At 41.8% G+C, this 18,136-nt stretch overlaps 1 protein-coding gene across 2 annotated transcripts; it reads left to right on the plus strand.

Annotated features, from left to right (window-relative positions):
* Nucleotides 1-6,943: 6,943 nt before the first annotated feature.
* LOC139365232 (ATP synthase subunit d, mitochondrial-like) lies at nucleotides 6,944-16,744 on the plus strand. 2 transcript variants are annotated; one of them, XM_071102731.1, is made up of 6 exons: nucleotides 6,944-7,005; nucleotides 7,786-7,921; nucleotides 8,261-8,357; nucleotides 12,050-12,121; nucleotides 15,067-15,129; nucleotides 16,426-16,744. In XM_071102731.1, the coding sequence occupies exons 2-6, from the start codon at nucleotides 7,800-7,802 to the stop codon at nucleotides 16,555-16,557; spliced, it is 486 nt and encodes a 161-aa protein (XP_070958832.1). In that variant the 5' UTR covers nucleotides 6,944-7,005; nucleotides 7,786-7,799; the 3' UTR covers nucleotides 16,558-16,744. The 2 variants fall into 2 exon arrangements, with proteins under 2 accessions (XP_070958832.1, XP_070958833.1); XM_071102732.1 differs by having other exon boundaries at nucleotides 6,959-7,000.
* Nucleotides 16,745-18,136: the final 1,392 nt, after the last annotated feature.

Here is an 18,136-nt window from a genome sequence, read left to right on the forward strand (position 1 = left end):
CAGTACGACATCATGGTTCAGTACGACATCATGGTTCAGTATGACATCATGGTTCAGTACGACATCATGGTTCAGTACAACATCGTGGTTCAGTACGACATCATGGTTCAGTACGACATCATGGTTCAGTACGACATCATGGTTCAGTATGACATCATGGTTCAGTACGAAATCATGGTTCAGTACGACATCATGGTTCACAGTACGACATCATGGTTCAGTACGACATCATGGTTCAGTACGACATCATGGTTCAGTACGACATCATGGTTCAGTACGACATCGTGGTTCAGTATGACATCGTGGTTCAGTACGACACTCTTAGAATAGCTCTCTAGTGTGTAAACATATGATTGTAAATATTCATGAATAAACACCATTGAAGTTGACAGACATTGTCAACTAGAGTCAGTCATTAGTAGAATTAATCACCACACTGTTTTGAAAAACTGTTTTAATATAGAAATCATTGATCTTGTTTTTATTGGGCTTCTTGGTGTTTGTACATATTGTTGTCTGTAGAATGTTGATTTGTCAAATTCTTGACACAACAATCATGTTTCTGTATCAACTCAAATACACTGAATGAAATGTACATGTGACAGATGTGACTAATAAAGTTAATCAACCAGATGAAAGAAGAGAGGTGTAAATGTTTTAATATTGATCACAATATGACAGTACAGTAATAGATGGAAGAAGAGAGGTGTAAATGTTTTAATACTGATCACAATATGACAGTACAGTAATAGATGGAAGAAGAGAGGTGTAAATGTTTTAATATTGATCACAATATGACAGTACAGTAATAGATGGAAGAAGAGAGGTGGAAATGTTTTAATACTGATCACAATATGACAGTACAGTAATAGATGGAAGAAGAGAGGTGGAAATGTTTTAATATTGATCACAATATGACAGTACAGTAATAGATGGAAGAAGAGAGGTGGAAATGTTTTAATACTGATCACAATATGACAGTACAGTAATAGATGGAAGAAGAGAGGTGGAAATGTTTTAATACTGATCACAATATGACAGTACAGTAATAGATGGAAGAAGAGAGGTGGAAATGTTTTAATATTGATCAGAATATGACAGTACAGTAATAGATGGAAGAAGAGAGGTGGAAATGTTTTAATACTGATCACAATATGACAGTAAATGGAGTACAGTAATAGGGGTTGTGTTCAGTACATAGAAATGGGACTCATTCAGTTGAAGAGGAAGCTGTTATGAAAACACACACACAGACCTTAACAGTGTAAAATGTCAACTTCAATGGGGTTGTGGCTGTATTGAAGTGGTGTGTTTTTAGTGAATCTCCTTTATCATCTCTGGCACAACACCCTCTGTGAGGTCAGAAACATTTAGGGTAAATGGAAAGAGATCCTGTGATGTGATTTCCTCTTTTTTACAGGCATTCCTTTTAAGCCTGCTAGGTTACTGGTTGTCTACAATGACGACTCCTGTGTAAATACACACGCTTGTTACGTTACACGCAAGCAACTTCAGGAAGTGATACTGTGTATTCAGTATTCACATTATAATATGCACTATTCTGTCATTATAATATCCACTATTCTGTCATTATAATATGCACTATTCTGTCATTATAATATGCACTATTCTGTCATTATAATATCCACGATTCTGTCATTATAATGTGCACTATTCTGTCATTATAATATGCACTATTCTGTCATTATAATATCCACTATTCTGTCATTATAATATCCACTATTCTGTCATTATAATATCCACTTTTCTGTCATTATAATATCCACGATTCTGTCATTAAATTATCCACTATTCTGACAACATAATATCCACTATTCTGTCATTATAATATCCACTATTCTGTCATTATAATATCCACTATTCTGACAACATAATATCGACTATTCTGTCATCATAATATCCACTATTCTGACAACATAATATCCACTATTCTGTCATTATATTATCCACTATTCTGACAACATAACATCCACTATTCCGTCATTATAATATCCACTATTCTGTCATTATAATATCCACTATTCTGCCATTATAATATCCACTATTCCGTCATTATAATATCCACTATTCTGACAACATAATATCCACTATTCTGTCATTATAATATCCACTATTCTGTCATTATAATATCCACTATTCTGTCATTATAATATCCACTATTCTGACAACATAATATCCACTATTCTGTCATTATAATATCCACTATTCTGCCATTATAATATCCACTATTCCGTCATTATAATATCCACTATTCTGACAACATAATATCCACTATTCTGTCATTATAATATCCACTATTCTGATATTATAATATCCACTATTGTCACGATCGTTGTAAGCCTACTCAGACCAACGTGCAGCGTGATCTGGGTTTCAGATCTTTTATTTAAAGTAAGTGAACCACACAACAAAACAATAAAGACTAAACGATACGTGATGACAACGGAGTGCTAACATGCAACTACACATAAACAATATCCCATAAAACACAGGTGGGAAAAAGCTACCTAAATATGATCCCCAATTAGAGACGATTACCAGCTGCCTCTAATAGGAATCATACAAAATCACCCACATAGAAATAATAAACTAGACTAACCCCCCAGTCACGCCCTGACCTATTCTACCATAGAAAATAAGAGCTCTCTATGGTCAGGACATGACAACTATTCTGACAACATTATAACATCCACTATTCTGTCATTATTATATCCACTATTCTGTCATTATTATATCCACTATTCTGTCATTACTCTATCCGCTATTCAGTCATTATAATATCCACTATATTATAACATCCACTATACTGTCATTATAATATCCACTATTCTGTCATTATAATATCCACTACATTATTATATCCACTATTCTGTCATTATTCTATCCACTATTCTGCCATTATTCTATCCACTATTCTGTCATTATAATATCCACTACATTATAATATCCACTATTCTGTCATTATAATATCCACTATTCTGTCATTATAATATCCACTATTCTATCATTATAATATCCACTATTCTGTCATTATTATATCCACTATTCTGTATATTATAATATCCACTATTCTGTCATTATGATATCCACTATACTGTCATTATGATATCCACTATACTGTCATTATAATATCCACTATTCTGCCATTATTCTATCCACTATTCTGTCATTATAATATCCACTACATTATAATATCCACTATTCTGTCATTATAATATCCACTACATTATAATATCCACTATTCTGTCATTATAATATCCACTATTCTGTCATTATAATATCCACTACATTATAATATCCACTATTCTGTCATTATAATATCCACTATTCTGTCATTATAATATCCACTATTCTATCATTATAATATCCACTATTCTGTCATTATTATATCCACTATTCTGTATATTATAATATCCACTATTCTGTCATTATGATATCCACTATACTGTCATTATAATATCCACTATTTTGTCATTATAATATCCACTGTTCTGTCATTATAATATCCACTATTCTGTCATTATGATATCCACTACATTATAATATCCACTATTCTGTCATTATAATATCCACTATTCTGTCATTATAATATTCACTATTCTGTCCAGGTAACAGGAGATAACCATGGGACTGGAGGAATCCAACTAGAAACTTGGCATCTTTGATTGTTTTTCCCAGTTTCTGATTACAACATGTCAAACAAATGACAAACTATAGTAAAGCAGAAAGTTGTCCACGTTCAGCCACAGTTATCTCCACTCCAGAGAGAGAGAGATGTCCAGGTTCAGCCACAGTTATCTCCACTCCAGAGAGAGAGAGATGTCCAGGTTCAGCCACAGTTATCTCCACTCCAGAGAGAGAGAGATGTCCAGGTTCAGCCCCTGTTATTTCCACTCCAGAGAGAGAGAGATGTCCAGGTTCAGCCCCTGTTATCTCCACTCCAGAGAGAGAGAGATGTCCACGTTCAGCCACAGTTATCTCCACTCCAGAGAGAGAGAGATGTCCAGGTTCAGCCCCTGTTATTTCCACTCCAGAGAGAGAGAGATGTCCAGGTTCAGCCCCTGTTATCTCCACTCCAGAGAGAGAGAGATGTCCAGGTTCAGCCCCTGTTATTTCCACTCCAGAGAGAGAGAGAGATGTCCAGGTTGAGCTACAGTTATCTCCACTCCAGAGAGAGAGAGAGAGATGTCCAGGTTCAGCCCCTGTTATCTCCACTCCAGAGAGAGAGAGATGTCCAGGTTCAGCCACAGTTATCTCCACTCCAGAGAGAGAGAGAGATGTCCAGGTTCAGCCCCTGTTATCTCCACTCCAGAGAGAGAGAGAGAGATGTCCAGGTTCAGCCCCTGTTATCTCCACTCCAGGGAGAGAGAGATGTCTAGGTTCATCCCCAGTTATCTCTACTCCAGGGAGAGAGAGTTTGACTGTTTCTTTCCGAACCAAACCGTTTACTGTATCAGTGAATGATGAAGATCTGGTCCATGTCTCCACGTTTAGAGAGCAAGCATGACGTTCTTCCAGCCCTATTTTAAGCATATAGTTCACCCAAATTACAAAATATAAAATGTTTGTGTCTTTACCTTGAAAACAGTCTATGGACAAGCAGACTGCAGTCTATGATTTGGTTACCCACTGCCACCAACCATTAATATGACAACTTCCTGTGCAGCCTTGGTGTCCCCGGCACTTGTCACATACAACTTTCCACCTGAGAACAGAGACCAATTCCTGCTTCCAGCCTTCCCACTGTTTCTAGCATTTGCCTGTCTCCCTATCTTATTTCATTACTGTCTGAATAAAGTGGAAAACCAACAACAACAAAAATAAGAACAAAAAAATATTAGCATATTAGCATATTAGCCCCCCCCCCCCCAAATCTCAAAGTAACAAAGTTGTCGAATTTTGAGTTAATTTAATTTTCCAAGCATCCTGAATACACCAAATGTGGTCCTGGTCACAAGCCTAAACCATGTCAAAATACATACGCAGAATTGGAGGAAATTAGCTTTAAAACAGTAAATTCATCCTGGGGGAGGACCCCCCTGTCCCCCATCTAGGGATTGTGCCAGGGGGCAATGAAATTCACATAGCAAATCTCACTTCAATCTTTTTTCAAAAGTTGTCAGCCCTGCTGGTTAACATAATGGATAATAATCTGTAGTTCACATCAGGTAACAGGGTTGACCTTTAAAATGAGGGACAGGTTGTTTCTTTTTTTAACATTAAAATGACTCATTTCCTTCAAATCAACACATTTATCTGACTTCTAATGTTGCCAAGAAATGTGCGCCATTTTGTAACTGTGTAGTAGGCTACAAACGCACCTTCACTTTCATGATATTAGCCAATCACATGGCTTGTTCCACCACATTAAGTCCCTTTTGGGTAGTGAAACTGGGTGGGGGGAAAAAAACAGTTTGATTTCACCTCATTGTTTACATTCTGTCATGAAGAGTTCATGTTCAACTTAATAAGCATGTTTTCCCATCTCAAGAGGTAAATAATAAATAATAATAAAAATCCATAGTGCCTATTATGTGCCAAATAAAGTAACATGGTTTGACCATAACAGGGTTGACGATTTCATGTTAAATCAGCCATAAATCCCGTACACAGTACTCCTGCACTCCTGCACAGTGGACACGTCATAATAAATAAAGTAACAGGTTTGACCTTAACAGGGCTGACGATTCCATGTCATAAATCCGTCCGGCACAGTGGACGCGTCATAATAAATAAACTAACTGGTTTGACCATAACAGGGCTGACGATTTCATGTCATAAATCCGTCCGGCACAGTGGACGCGTCATAATAAATAAACTAACTGGTTTGACCATAACAGGGCTGACGATTCCATGTCATAAATCCGTCCGGCACAGTGGACGCGTCATAATAAATAAACTAACTGGTTTGACCATAACAGGGCTGACGATTCCATGTCATAAATCCGTCCGGCACAGTGGACGCGTCATAATAAATAAACTAACTGGTTTGACCATAACAGGGCTGACGATTCCATGTCATAAATCCGTCCGGCACAGTGGACACGTCATAATAAATAAACTAACTGGTTTGACCATAACAGGGCTGACGATTCCATGTCATAAATCCGTCCGGCACAGTGGACGCGTCATAATAAATAAACTAACTGGTTTGACCATAACAGGGCTGACGATTCCATGTCATAAATCCGTCCGGCACAGTGGACGCGTCATAATAAATTAACTAACTGGTTTGACCATAACAGGGCTGACGATTTCATGTCATAAATCCATCCGGCACAGTGGACTCGTCATAATAAATAAACTAACTGGTTTGACCATAACAGGGCTGACGATTCCATGTCATAAATCCGTCCGGCACAGTGGACGCGTCACAATACCCATAAAAATGGTTCCAATGGTTTTTACGCCTTTCATTTTTCACATTGGGAATTTTACAACATTTGTTTTATTAATTGTGTGTTTGGTGTAGGCTTAACTTGGCGCGATGTTTTGATAGCCGTGTAATTCTCTCTTGGATAGGTGAGTTTTAGCAATATATTCACCTCAATTTCCTCTAATAAATTCGTTATGATAATTAGTGTTAAAGGCGAGAGATTTATGCGGTTCTCAAAACATCACGCCAGGGTAAGCCTACATGAAGCACGGACCTGGGTCGCTGGCTTGAAAAGCAAACTCCCTACGCAGCAGGCCAATAGGGTAATTCTTGACTAAGCAAATACAACTCTGCCTCTTCCAGATAGGATAACTGTCATACTTCTGTCAGAAAGTGGTGACAGGTACAATCTTAGAGTTGGAAACACTATTTCAAAAATGATATTTAAAATATATATATGTTCTGATCAATCTGCTATGTAATGAGTGCAATACGCCAGCAGGCGGCAGCAACCCAAATCCACGGTGTAGTTTCTCGTCGAGATTATTTCTGTCACTTCCGTGTCCGGTGAACCATCTTCACATTTGGAGCAACTTGTCCACTGTACGGTATGATCTATCTTCAAATGGCATCTAAACGTCGATATTTTAATGTTTGCAACGTATATTCTATTGGGACAGATGATAAAGTTTGATATTTAAAAAAAACTTTAATTCTGTTTGGTCGACGATTGGTTGATATCCACCGCAGCTGGGCTCTGACCTTGCAGTGTTGGCTAGTCAACTAACTAGCTAACTGCTAGACCTTCAGCGGACTCTTGCTCTTTGAACGTAAAATAGGATTTTGTATGTCTAAAATATAACTAAATAAGATGATATAGCTAAATATAAAATATCCACTTAGCTACATTGTTGGATTGTAGTAGCTATGCAAAGCTAACGACTATTTGTTAGTTAGCTCTCAAGCTACTAAACCAGGCTAACTTAGCTAAAACGTTAACCAGCTTGCCATCTGTCAGCAAACATGAGTTTGGCGCTGTCAGAACTTCTGTTGGCTTTTTTTTGTGTTGGTTAGGACTCAGATCAGTTAGCCAGATCAGTTAGATAATAGCTACATCTCTAACAGTAGCCACTACATGACTGTGTTGTTGAAGAGTCAGGCTAGCTAGTTTCTAATCTCAGTGCACTGCCAGTCAAATTGTCACCTGTGTGTGACCGCAACCTGCCTGATCGGTGTGGCCATGCATTGGCGTGCAGTAGGACATACATGTACGATCCATCCCCTCAAGTGTAACGGTTTTCTTCTTCCATGTTATGATCTGTATCTCTTGTGGGTTTTAGCAGCTCTATTGAATGACTTTTATTTACCCTTTTTCTAATCTTTGACAGACACAGACAGAAAGATGGCTGGGAAACGTGCAGCATTGAAAGCCATTGACTGGTTGGCCTTTGCTGAGAGGGTTCCCCCCAACCAGAGGGCCATGTTCAACAACCTCAAGACGCGCTCAGACGCCATCGGTGCCAAGTACGTAGCCTACCCAGAGTTAACATTTAGGCCTAGTTCATGACTAGTACTTCAGAGCCAGCCAATAGAGGTAAAACTTTCACTTGCATTGATGTCAATGGGAAAATGAGTAAAACAATATTAGGACTCTCCCATCTAGCGTTTTATATGCCTGTGTGAAGGGCGTGTAGTTGGAATTGAATTACAAAGTATTGTCAACCAAGACACACAGGTTGCTGCAAAGTGAGTGGGTCTCGTACATGCATGCTACTGTAAATGAAAATCTCCACAATCTCATTCCCATAATGATTTGTTTTATAAGTGACATCAATGAGCTGTTGTTGATGGCTCTGTCTACAGGCTGTCCTCTCTGCCAGAGAAGCCTGTTACCATCGACTGGAGCTTCTATAAGACCAACGTGGCCAGAGCTGGCATGGTGGCTGAGTTTGAATCCAAGGTGAGATCCTAAGGCCTGTGAAGAGTTTCATATGAGCTCTACCTGGGGGGAAATAAAGTTACACACTTAACTACACTGAACAAAAATCTAAACGTTCCATGCAAAATGTTAATGAATTTACTGAGTTACAGTTCATATAAGGAAGTCAGTCAATTAAAATTAATGAATTAGCCCCTAATCTATGGACTTCACATGACTGGCCAGGGGCGCAGCCATGGGTGGACCTGAGGGCAAAGGCCCACCCACTGGGGGGCAAGACCCAGCCAATCAGAATGAGTTTTTCCCCACAAGGGGGCTTTATTATAGACAGAAATGCTCCTTGGTTTCATCAGCTGTCTGGTTGGCAGTTCTCAGACAATCCCGCAGGGGAAGAAGCCTGATGTGGACGTCCTGGGCTGCCGTGGTTACACATGGTCTGTGTTTGTGAGGCCGGTTGGATGTACTGCCAAAAAAATAACAAATGCTGTAGGCTCTATGGTATAGAAATTACAATTTAATTATCTGGCAACAGTTCTGGTGGACATTCCTGTAGCCAGCATGTCAATTGCACACTCCCTCAAAACTTGAGACATCTGTGGCATTGTGTGACAACTGCACATTTTAGAGTGGCCTTTTATTGTCCCCAGTACAAGGTGCACCTGTGAAATCATCATGCTGTTCAATCAGCTTTTTGATATGCCACACCTGTCAGGTGGATTAAATATCTTGGCAAAGAATAATTAATCAGTAACAGGAATGCAGAAAACATTTTGCGTATAGAAAATGTTAGGTGATCTTTTATTTCAGCTCATGAAACATAGGACCAGCACTTTACATGTTGCGATTCTATTTTTGTTCAGCATATTAGTCTGGTTCAGTCATCTGGTATGTAGTATTCTGTCCACTGTGTGGTACTGTAACACTGGTTCAGTCATCTGGTATGTAGTATCCTGTCCACTGTGTGGTACTGTAACACTGGTTCAGTCATCTGATATGTAGTATCCTGTCCACTGTGTGGTCATGTAACACTGGTTCAGTCATCTGGTATGTAGTATCCTGTCCACTGTGTGGTACTGTAACACTGGTTCAGTCACAACAATATTAGTCTGGTATGTAGTGGCATGCTGTCATGTGGATTCAGTTTCTTGAGGAAAACAGTCCTAATGTCGCCTCATGTTGTCAGCCAGACGTTTCTTGAGGAAAACAGTCCTAATGTTGCCTCATGTTGTCAGCCAGACGTTTCTGGAGGAAAACAGTCCTAATGTTGCCTCGTGTTGTCAGCCAGACGTTTCTTGAGGAAAACAGTCCTAATGTCGCCTCATGTTGTCAGCCAGACGTTTCTTGAGGAAAACAGTCCTAATGTTGCCTCATGTTGTCAGCCAGACGTTTCTGGAGGAAAACAGTCCTAATGTTGCCTCGTGTTGTCAGCCAGACGTTTCTTGAGGAAAACAGTCCTAATGTCGCCTCATGTTGTCAGCCAGACGTTTCTGGAGGAAAACAGTCCTAATGTTGCCTCATGTTGTCAGCCAGACGTTTCTGGAGGAAAACAGTCCTAATGTTGCCTCATGTTGTCAGCCAGACGTTTCTTGAGGAAAACAGTCCTAATGTTGCCTCATGTTGTCAGCCAGACGTTTCTGAAGGAAAACAGTCCTAATGTTGCCTCGTGTTGTCAGCCAGACGTTTCTTGAGGAAAACAGTCCTAATGTTGCCTCATGTTGTCAGCCAGACGTTTCTGGAGGAAAACAGTCCTAATGTTGCCTCGTGTTGTCAGCCAGACGTTTCTGGAGGAAAACAGTCCTAATGTTGCCTCGTGTTGTCAGCCAGACGTTTCTTGAGGAAAACAGTCCTAATGTCGCCTCATGTTGTCAGCCAGACGTTTCTGGAGGAAAACAGTCCAAATGTCGCCTCATGATGTCAGCCAGACGTTTCTTGAGGAAAACAGTCCTAATGTTGACTCATGTTGTCAGCCAGACGTTTCTGGAGGAAAACAGTCCTAATGTCGCCTCATGTTGTCAGCCAGACGTTTCCTGAGGAAAACAGTCCTAATGTCGCCTCATGTTGTCAGCCAGACGTTTCTTGAGGAAAACAGTCCTAATGTCGCCTCATGTTGTCAGCCAGACGTTTCTTGAGGAAAACAGTCCTAATGTCGCCTCATGTTGTCAGCCAGACGTTTCCTGAGGAAAACAGTCCTAATGTCTCCTCGTGTTGTCAGCCAGAGTCACATTTGTTTATTATTCAAGCTGTAACACACAATAATAATTTGGATTCTGTCGGTTTTAAAGGACCGTAGAGTTCAGTCTGCTTCGTTTGGTCTTTTTTGCCAAGGAACATCTGAGATGGTGGTATTGTGATGGTGGTATTGTGATGGTGGTATTGTGATGGTGGTATTGTGACGGTGGTATTGTGACGGTGGTATTGTGACGGTGGTGGTATTGTGACGGTGGTGGTATTGTGACGGTGGTGGTATTGTGACGGTGGTGGTATTGTGGCGGTGGTATTGTGGCGGTGGTGGTATTGTGGTGGTGGTATTGTGGTGGTGGTATTGTGACGGTGGTATTGTGATGGTGGTATTGTGACGGTGGTATTGGTATTGTGACGGTGGTATTGTGATGGTGGTGGTATTGTGATGGTGGTGGTATTGTGATGGTGGTGGTATTGTGATGGTGGTGGTATTGTGATGGTGGTGGTATTGTGATGGTGGTGGTATTGTGATGGTGGTGGTATTGTGACGGTGGTATTGTGACGGTGGTATTGTGACGGTGTTATTGTGACGGTGGTATTGTGACGGTGGTATTGGGACGGTGGTATTGTGATGGTGATGGTGGGATGGTGATGGTGGTATTGGGATGGTGGTATTGGGATGGTGGTATTGGGATGGTGGTATTGTGATGGTGGTATTGTGATGGTGGTGGTGGTATTGGTATTGTGATGGTGGTATTGTGATGGTTGGTATTGTGATGGTGGTATTGTGATGGTGATGGTGGTATTGGGATGGTGGTATTGGGACGGTGGTATTGGGACGGTGGTATTGTGACGGTGGTATTGTGACGGTGGTATTGTGACGGTGGTATTGTGACGGTGGTATTGTGACGGTGGTATCATTTATAAAGCCCTTTTTACAACAACGTTTGTCCCAAAGTGCTTAACAGTTAATATTGATCTGTTCTATTTATTTTCCTCATCTCACCCCTCTCCTCATCTCACCCCCTGTCCTCATCTCACCCCCTGTCCTCATCTCACCCCCTGTCCTCATCTCACCCCCTGTCCTCATCTCACCCCCTGTCCTTATCTCACCCCCTGTCCTCATCTCACCCCTCATCTCACTCATCTCACCCCCTGTCCTCATCTCACCCCCTGTCCTCATCTCACCCCCTGTCCTCATCTCACCCCCTGTCCTCATCTCACCCCCTGTCCTCATCTCACCCCCTGTCCTCATCTCACCCCCTGTCCTCATCTCACCCCCTGTCCTCATCTCACCCCCTGTCCTCATCTCACCCCTCATCTCACTCATCTCACCCCTGTCCTCATCTCATCTCACTCATCTCACCCCTGTCCTCATCTCACCCCCTGTCCTCATCTCACCCCCTGTCCTCATCTCACCCCTCTCTCAATCTCCTGTCCTCATCTCACCCCTCTCTCAATCTCCTGTCCTCATCTCACCCCTCTCTCCATCTCCTGTCTCCCTCATCTCACCCATCTCCTATCCTCCTCAGTTCTCAGCCCTGACCATCCCTGAGCCCAAGGACACAGCCACAGCCGCCATCAACACACAGGAGGCCGAGGCGGTGAGTAGTAGCTCGGGGTTAAAAGTTACTGTGCAGAATGACTCGTCACTGCTCTGCTGTAGTGATTCAGAATGCTCTTCTGTAGTGATTCAGAATGACTCTTCACTGCTCTGCTGTAGTGATTCAGAATGACTCTTCACTGCTCTGCTGTAGTGATTCAGAATGACTCTTCACTGCTCTGCTGTAGTGATTCAGAATGCTCTGCTGTAGTGATTCAGAATGACTCTTCACTGCTCTAGTGATTCAGAATGACTCTTCACTGCTCTGCTGTAGTGATTCAGAATGACTCTTCACTGCTCTGCTGTAGTGATTCAGAATGCTCTGCTGTAGTGATTCAGAATGACTCTTCACTGCTCTAGTGATTCAGAATGACTCTTCACTGCTCTGCTGTAGTGATTCAGAATGACTCTTCACTGCTCTGCTGTAGTGATTCAGAATGCTCTGCTGTAGTGATTCAGAATGACTCTGCTGTAGTGATTCAGAATGACTCTTCACTGCTCTAGTGATTCAGAATGACTCTTCAATGCTCTGCTGTAGTGATTCAGAATGACTCTTCACTGCTCTGCTGTAGTGATTCAGAATGACTTCACTGCTGTAGTGATTCAGAATGACTCTTCACTGCTCTGCTGTAGTGATTCAGAATGACTCTTCACTGCTCTGCTGTAGTGATTCAGAATGCTCTGCTGTAGTGATTCAGAATGACTCTTCACTGCTCTGCTGTAGTGATTCAGAATGACTCTTCACTGCTCTGCTGTAGTGATTCAGAATGACTCTTCACTGCTCTGCTGTAGTGATTCAGAATGACTCTTCACTGCTCTAGTGATTCAGAATGACTCTTCACTGCTCTGCTGTAGTGATTCAGAATGACTCTTCACTGCTCTGCTGTAGTGATTCAGAATGCTCTGCTGTAGTGATTCAGAATGACTCTTCACTGCTCTAGTGATTCAGAATGACTCTTCACTGCTCTGCTGTAGTGATTCAGAATGACTCTTCACTGCTCTGCTGTAGTGATTCAGAATGCTCTGCTGTAGTGATTCAGAATGACTCTGCTGTAGTGATTCAGAATGACTCTTCACTGCTCTAGTGATTCAGAATGACTCTTCAATGCTCTGCTGTAGTGATTCAGAATGACTCTTCACTGCTCTGCTGTAGTGATTCAGAATGCTCTGCTGTAGTGATTCAGAATGACTCTGCTGTAGTGATTCAGAATGACTCTTCACTGCTCTAGTGATTCAGAATGACTCTTCACTGCTCTAGTGATTCAGAATGACTCTTCACTGCTCTGCTGTAGTGATTCAGAATGCTCTGCTGTAGTGATTCAGAATGACTCTTCACTGCTCTAGTGATTCAGAATGACTCTTCACTGCTCTGCTGTAGTGATTCAGAATGACTTCACTGCTGTAGTGATTCAGAATGACTCTTCACTGCTCTGCTGTAGTGATTCAGAATGACTCTTCACTGCTCTGCTGTAGTGATTCAGAATGACTCTTCACTGCTCTGCTGTAGTGATTCAGAATGACTCTTCACGGCTCTGCTGTAGTGATTCAGAATGACTTTTCACTGCTCTGCTGTAGTGATTCAGAATGACTCTTCACGGCTCTGCTGTAGTGATTCAGAATGACTCTTCACTGCTCTGCTGTAGTGATTCAGAATGACTCTTCACTGCTCTGCTGTAGTGATTCAGAATGCTCTGCTGTAGTGATTCAGAATGCTCTGCTGTAGTGATTCAGAATTCTCTGCTGTAGTGATTCAGAATGACTCTGCTGTAGTGATTCAGAATGACTCTTCACTGCTCTAGTGATTCAGAATGACTCTTCACTGCTCTGCTGTAGTGATTCAGAATGACTCTTCACGGCTCTGCTGTAGTGATTCAGAATGACTCTTCACTGCTCTGCTGTAGTGATTCAGAATGACTCTTCACTGCTCTAGTGATTCAGAATGACTCTTCACTGCTCTAGTGATTCAGAATGACTCTTCACTGCTCTGCTGTAGTGATTCAGAATGTTCTGCTGTAGTGATTCAGAATGTTCTGCTGTAGTGATTCAGAATGACTCTGCTGTAGTGATTCAGAATGACTCTTCACTGCTCTAGTGATTCAGAATGACTCTTCACTGCTCTGCTGTAGTGATTCAGAATGACTCTTCACGGCTCTGCTGTAGTGATTCAGAATGACTCTTCACTGCTCTGCTGTAGTGATTCAGAATGACTCTTCACTGCTCTGCTGTAGTGATTCAGAATGACTCTTCACTGCTGTAGTGATTCAGAATGACTCTTCACTGCTCTGCTGTAGTGATTCAGAATGACTCTTCACTGCTCTGCTGTAGTGATTCAGAATGACTCTTCACTGCTCTGCTGTAGTGATTCAGAATGCTCTGCTGTAGTGATTCAGAATGACTCTTCACTGCTCTGCTGTAGTGATTCAGAATGACTCTTCACTGCTCTGCTGTAGTGATTCAGAATGACTCTTCACGGCTCTGCTGTAGTGATTCAGAATGACTCTTCACTGCTCTGCTGTAGTGATTCAGAATGACTCTTCACGGCTCTGCTGTAGTGATTCAGAATGACTCTTCACTGCTCTGCTGTAGTGATTCAGAATGACTCTTCACTGCTCTGCTGTAGTGATTCAGAATGACTCTTCACTGCTCTGCTGTAGTGATTCAGAATGAGTCTTCACTGCTCTGCTGTAGTGATTCAGAATGACTCTTCACTGTGCTCCACCTCATTCCTGTATTAATATTACACTAGCTAGCTAATTAATAAAACATTAAATGTGTATTGTGGCACATTGACACAGACTGTTATGTTGTATTGTTCTCTGTCCTGGAGGAAGAGGTGATGAATGAGCTCAGAGTTCCATTTCAAGAGGCAACGCCTCATTATGTAAATCACTCACTGCTCTTGATGCCTCCTCCATTATTATTGGTTATATTTCTTCTCTGTTTCAGAACAAAGCTGCTGTTGCCTACGTGGAGGCTTCCAAAGCTCGTATTGGCCAGTATGAGAAGGAGGTGGGTTACACACATGCCACTCCAAACCACACACACACTCCCCTACACCCGGATTTCCCTAGAATGTCTCTTTATATTTTAGGATTTTAGTACACAGTCAGCAGTAGACCCCCTGAGAAACTCCACTATTTAGAGACATGTTCAGTACCAGTCAAAAGTCTGGACATACCTACTGATTCAAGGGTTTTTCTTTATTTTTACTGTTTTCTACGTTGTAAACACTATTTTGGTTACTACATGATTCCATATGTGTTATTTCATAGTTTTAATGTCTTCACTATTATTATAGAATATAGTAAAAAAAATAAAGATAAACCCTGTAAGGAGTAGGTGTGTCCAAACTGTTGACTGGTATTGTAGTTCTCTCTGTTCATCCACCTTCCTCTCTTCCACTATTTAGAGACATGTAGTTCTCTTCTCTCTGTTGATCCACCTTCCTCTCTTCCACTATTTAGAGACACGTAGTTCTCTTCTCTCTGTTGATCCACCTTCCTCTCTTCCACTATTTAGAGACACGTAGTTCTCTCTGTTGATCCACCTTCCTCTCTTCCACAATTTAGAGACACGTAGTTCTCTTCTCTCTGTTGATCTACCTTCCACTATTTAGAGACACGTAGTTCTCTTCTCTCTGTTGATCCACCTTCCACTATTTAGAGACACGTAGTTCTCTTCTCTCTGTTGATCCACCTTCCACTATTTAGAGACATGTAGTTAGTTCTCTTCTCTCTGTTGATCCACCTTCCACTATTTAGAGACATGTAGTTAGTTCTCTTCTCTCTGTTGATCCACCTTCCACTATTTAGAGACATGTAGTTAGTTCTCTTCTCTCTGTTGATCCACCTTCCACTATTTAGAGACATGTAGTTCTCTTCTCTCTGTTGATCCACCTTCCACTATTTAGAGACACGTAGTTCTCTTCTCTCTGTTGATCCACCTTCCACTATTTAGAGACATGTAGTTAGTTCTCTTCTCTCTGTTGATCCACCTTCCACTATTTAGAGACATGTAGTTAGTTCTCTTCTCTCTGTTGATCCACCTTCCACTATTTAGAGACATGTAGTTCTCTTCTCTCTGTTGATCCACCTTCCACTATTTAGAGACACGTAGTTCTCTTCTCTGTTGATCCACCTTCCACTATTTAGAGACATGTAGTTAGTTATCTTCTCTCTGTTGATCCACCTTCCACTATTTAGAGACATGTAGTTCTCTTCTCTCTGTTGATCCACCTTCCTCTCTTCCACTATTTAGAGACATGTAGTTCTCTTCTCTCTGTTGATCCACCTTCCTCTCTTCCAGCTGGAGAAGTTCCAGAACATGATTCCCTTCGACCAGATGACCATCGACGATCTGAACGACACGTTCCCTGAGACCAAGCTGGACAAGGAGAAGCACCCGTACTGGCCTCACAAGCCCATCGCTGAGCTGTAAACTGGCCCCGGCGCTTCCTAGATAATATTATACTTTCCTCTGATGAAAGGTTGTATAGTGTCCTATGTATAAAGTCAAGTCCTGTTTCATCGACAGACGGTTTGTGAAATAACTGCTTATTGTTATTGAGCGACTGAGAAAGGTCATCTGGTTCTTTGAATGGAAATAAACATTTATGGAAATTGAATATGATTTGTGTCATTATTCTGTGCAACGTTTATTTAACAAAAGACTCTTAAGGGGTGATAGTAGGTAAACCTATTTTGCGAGGGCACATTTTTATGTTCGTTCATCAACTCGTGTGAAAGGATTTTCCATAATCACTTAGGACGTTTAGAGTAAGGGAATATCCTGGTGTTCTGTGTTGATTCAGTAATATAGGACTGTTCTTTTAGGCTACGGCAGACGTGCTGCTCGTTTCTGTTGGACAATCCTCTCCCCTGTCCATCTGTCCAAGTCGGTTCCCTCCAGAGAATATCCCACCATCTCCTGGGAAGGAGGAAGGGAATCTACTGGTGCTTTCTGGTGGACAATCCTCTCCCCTGTCCATCTGTCCAAGTCGGTTCCCCCAGAGAAGATCCCACCATCTCATGGGAAGGAGGAAGGGATTCTACTGGTGCTTTCTGTTGGACAATGCTCTCCCCTGTCTATCTGTCCAAGTCGGTTCCCCCCAGAGAAGATCCCACCATCTCATGGGAAGGAGGAAGGGAATCTACTGGTGCTTTCTGTTGGACAATCCTCTCCCCTGTCCAAGTCGGTTCCCTCCAGAGAAGATCCCACCATCTCCTGGGAAGGAGGGAGGGAATCTACTGGTGCTTTCTGTTGGACAATCCTCTCCCCTGTCCAAGTCGGTTCCCTCCAGAGAAGATCCCACCATCTCCTGGGAAGGAGGAAGGGAATCTACTGGTGCTTTCTGTTGATTCAGTAACATACAGTATAACTGTTGGACACCATATAGACAATGTCTAACAATGGGCATGTCCCAAACTGCACCCTATTCCCGATACAGTGCCCTACTTTTGACCACAACCCTATGGCACCCTATTCCCTATAAAGTGCACTACTTTTAACTGGGGCACTATATAGGGTGCTATTTGGGATGTAGCCTGTTGATATACATTAGAACACATATCTCCCTCCTACAACTGGACTGGTTTCATCCCCTGGTGACTTTTATTTGGAGAATCTCTAAATTACTTGTCTGTGTCAATCCAACTCACAAGTCATGGGAAGAGGTCTTGTTTCCTGTCCTCTGGGTTTTCTCATGTCTACAGGTAGGTAGCATTGATCTTCTGCTCAGGTGTGATGGGCCTAGTTCAGAAACAACTCCTACCCATTCTCTCATGACCTTCTCAATCCTTTCAAATCTACATCTGTGTACCAAATGGCATCCTAATCCCTTTCTAGTGCCCTACGCTTCTTGACCAGAGCCCTGTGGGTCCTGATGAGAAGTATCCCACTAAATAGGGAATAGGGTGCCATTTCGGGCACAGCCAAGACGTGTCAAGCTGTTATGGGCTAGATGCTGTTTCTGCACAGGGCAACCCCCTCTGTTGTTCTGATGCCTATAGGATGACCC

The sequence above is a fragment of the Oncorhynchus clarkii genome, chromosome 13 (genome assembly GCF_045791955.1).
Source record: "Oncorhynchus clarkii lewisi isolate Uvic-CL-2024 chromosome 13, UVic_Ocla_1.0, whole genome shotgun sequence".
NCBI lineage: Eukaryota > Metazoa > Chordata > Actinopteri > Salmoniformes > Salmonidae > Oncorhynchus > Oncorhynchus clarkii.

Coding starts and splice junctions, on each gene's coding strand:
- LOC139365232 (XM_071102731.1), top strand. CDS start 7,800: ATGGCTGGGAAACGTGCAGCATTGAAAGCCATTGACTGGTTGGCCTTT. Junction 8,358..12,049: donor TGGCTGAGTTTGAATCCAAG/GTGAGATCCTAA, acceptor TATCCTCCTCAG/TTCTCAGCCCTGACCATCCC. Junction 15,130..16,425: donor TTGGCCAGTATGAGAAGGAG/GTGGGTTACACA, acceptor CCTCTCTTCCAG/CTGGAGAAGTTCCAGAACAT.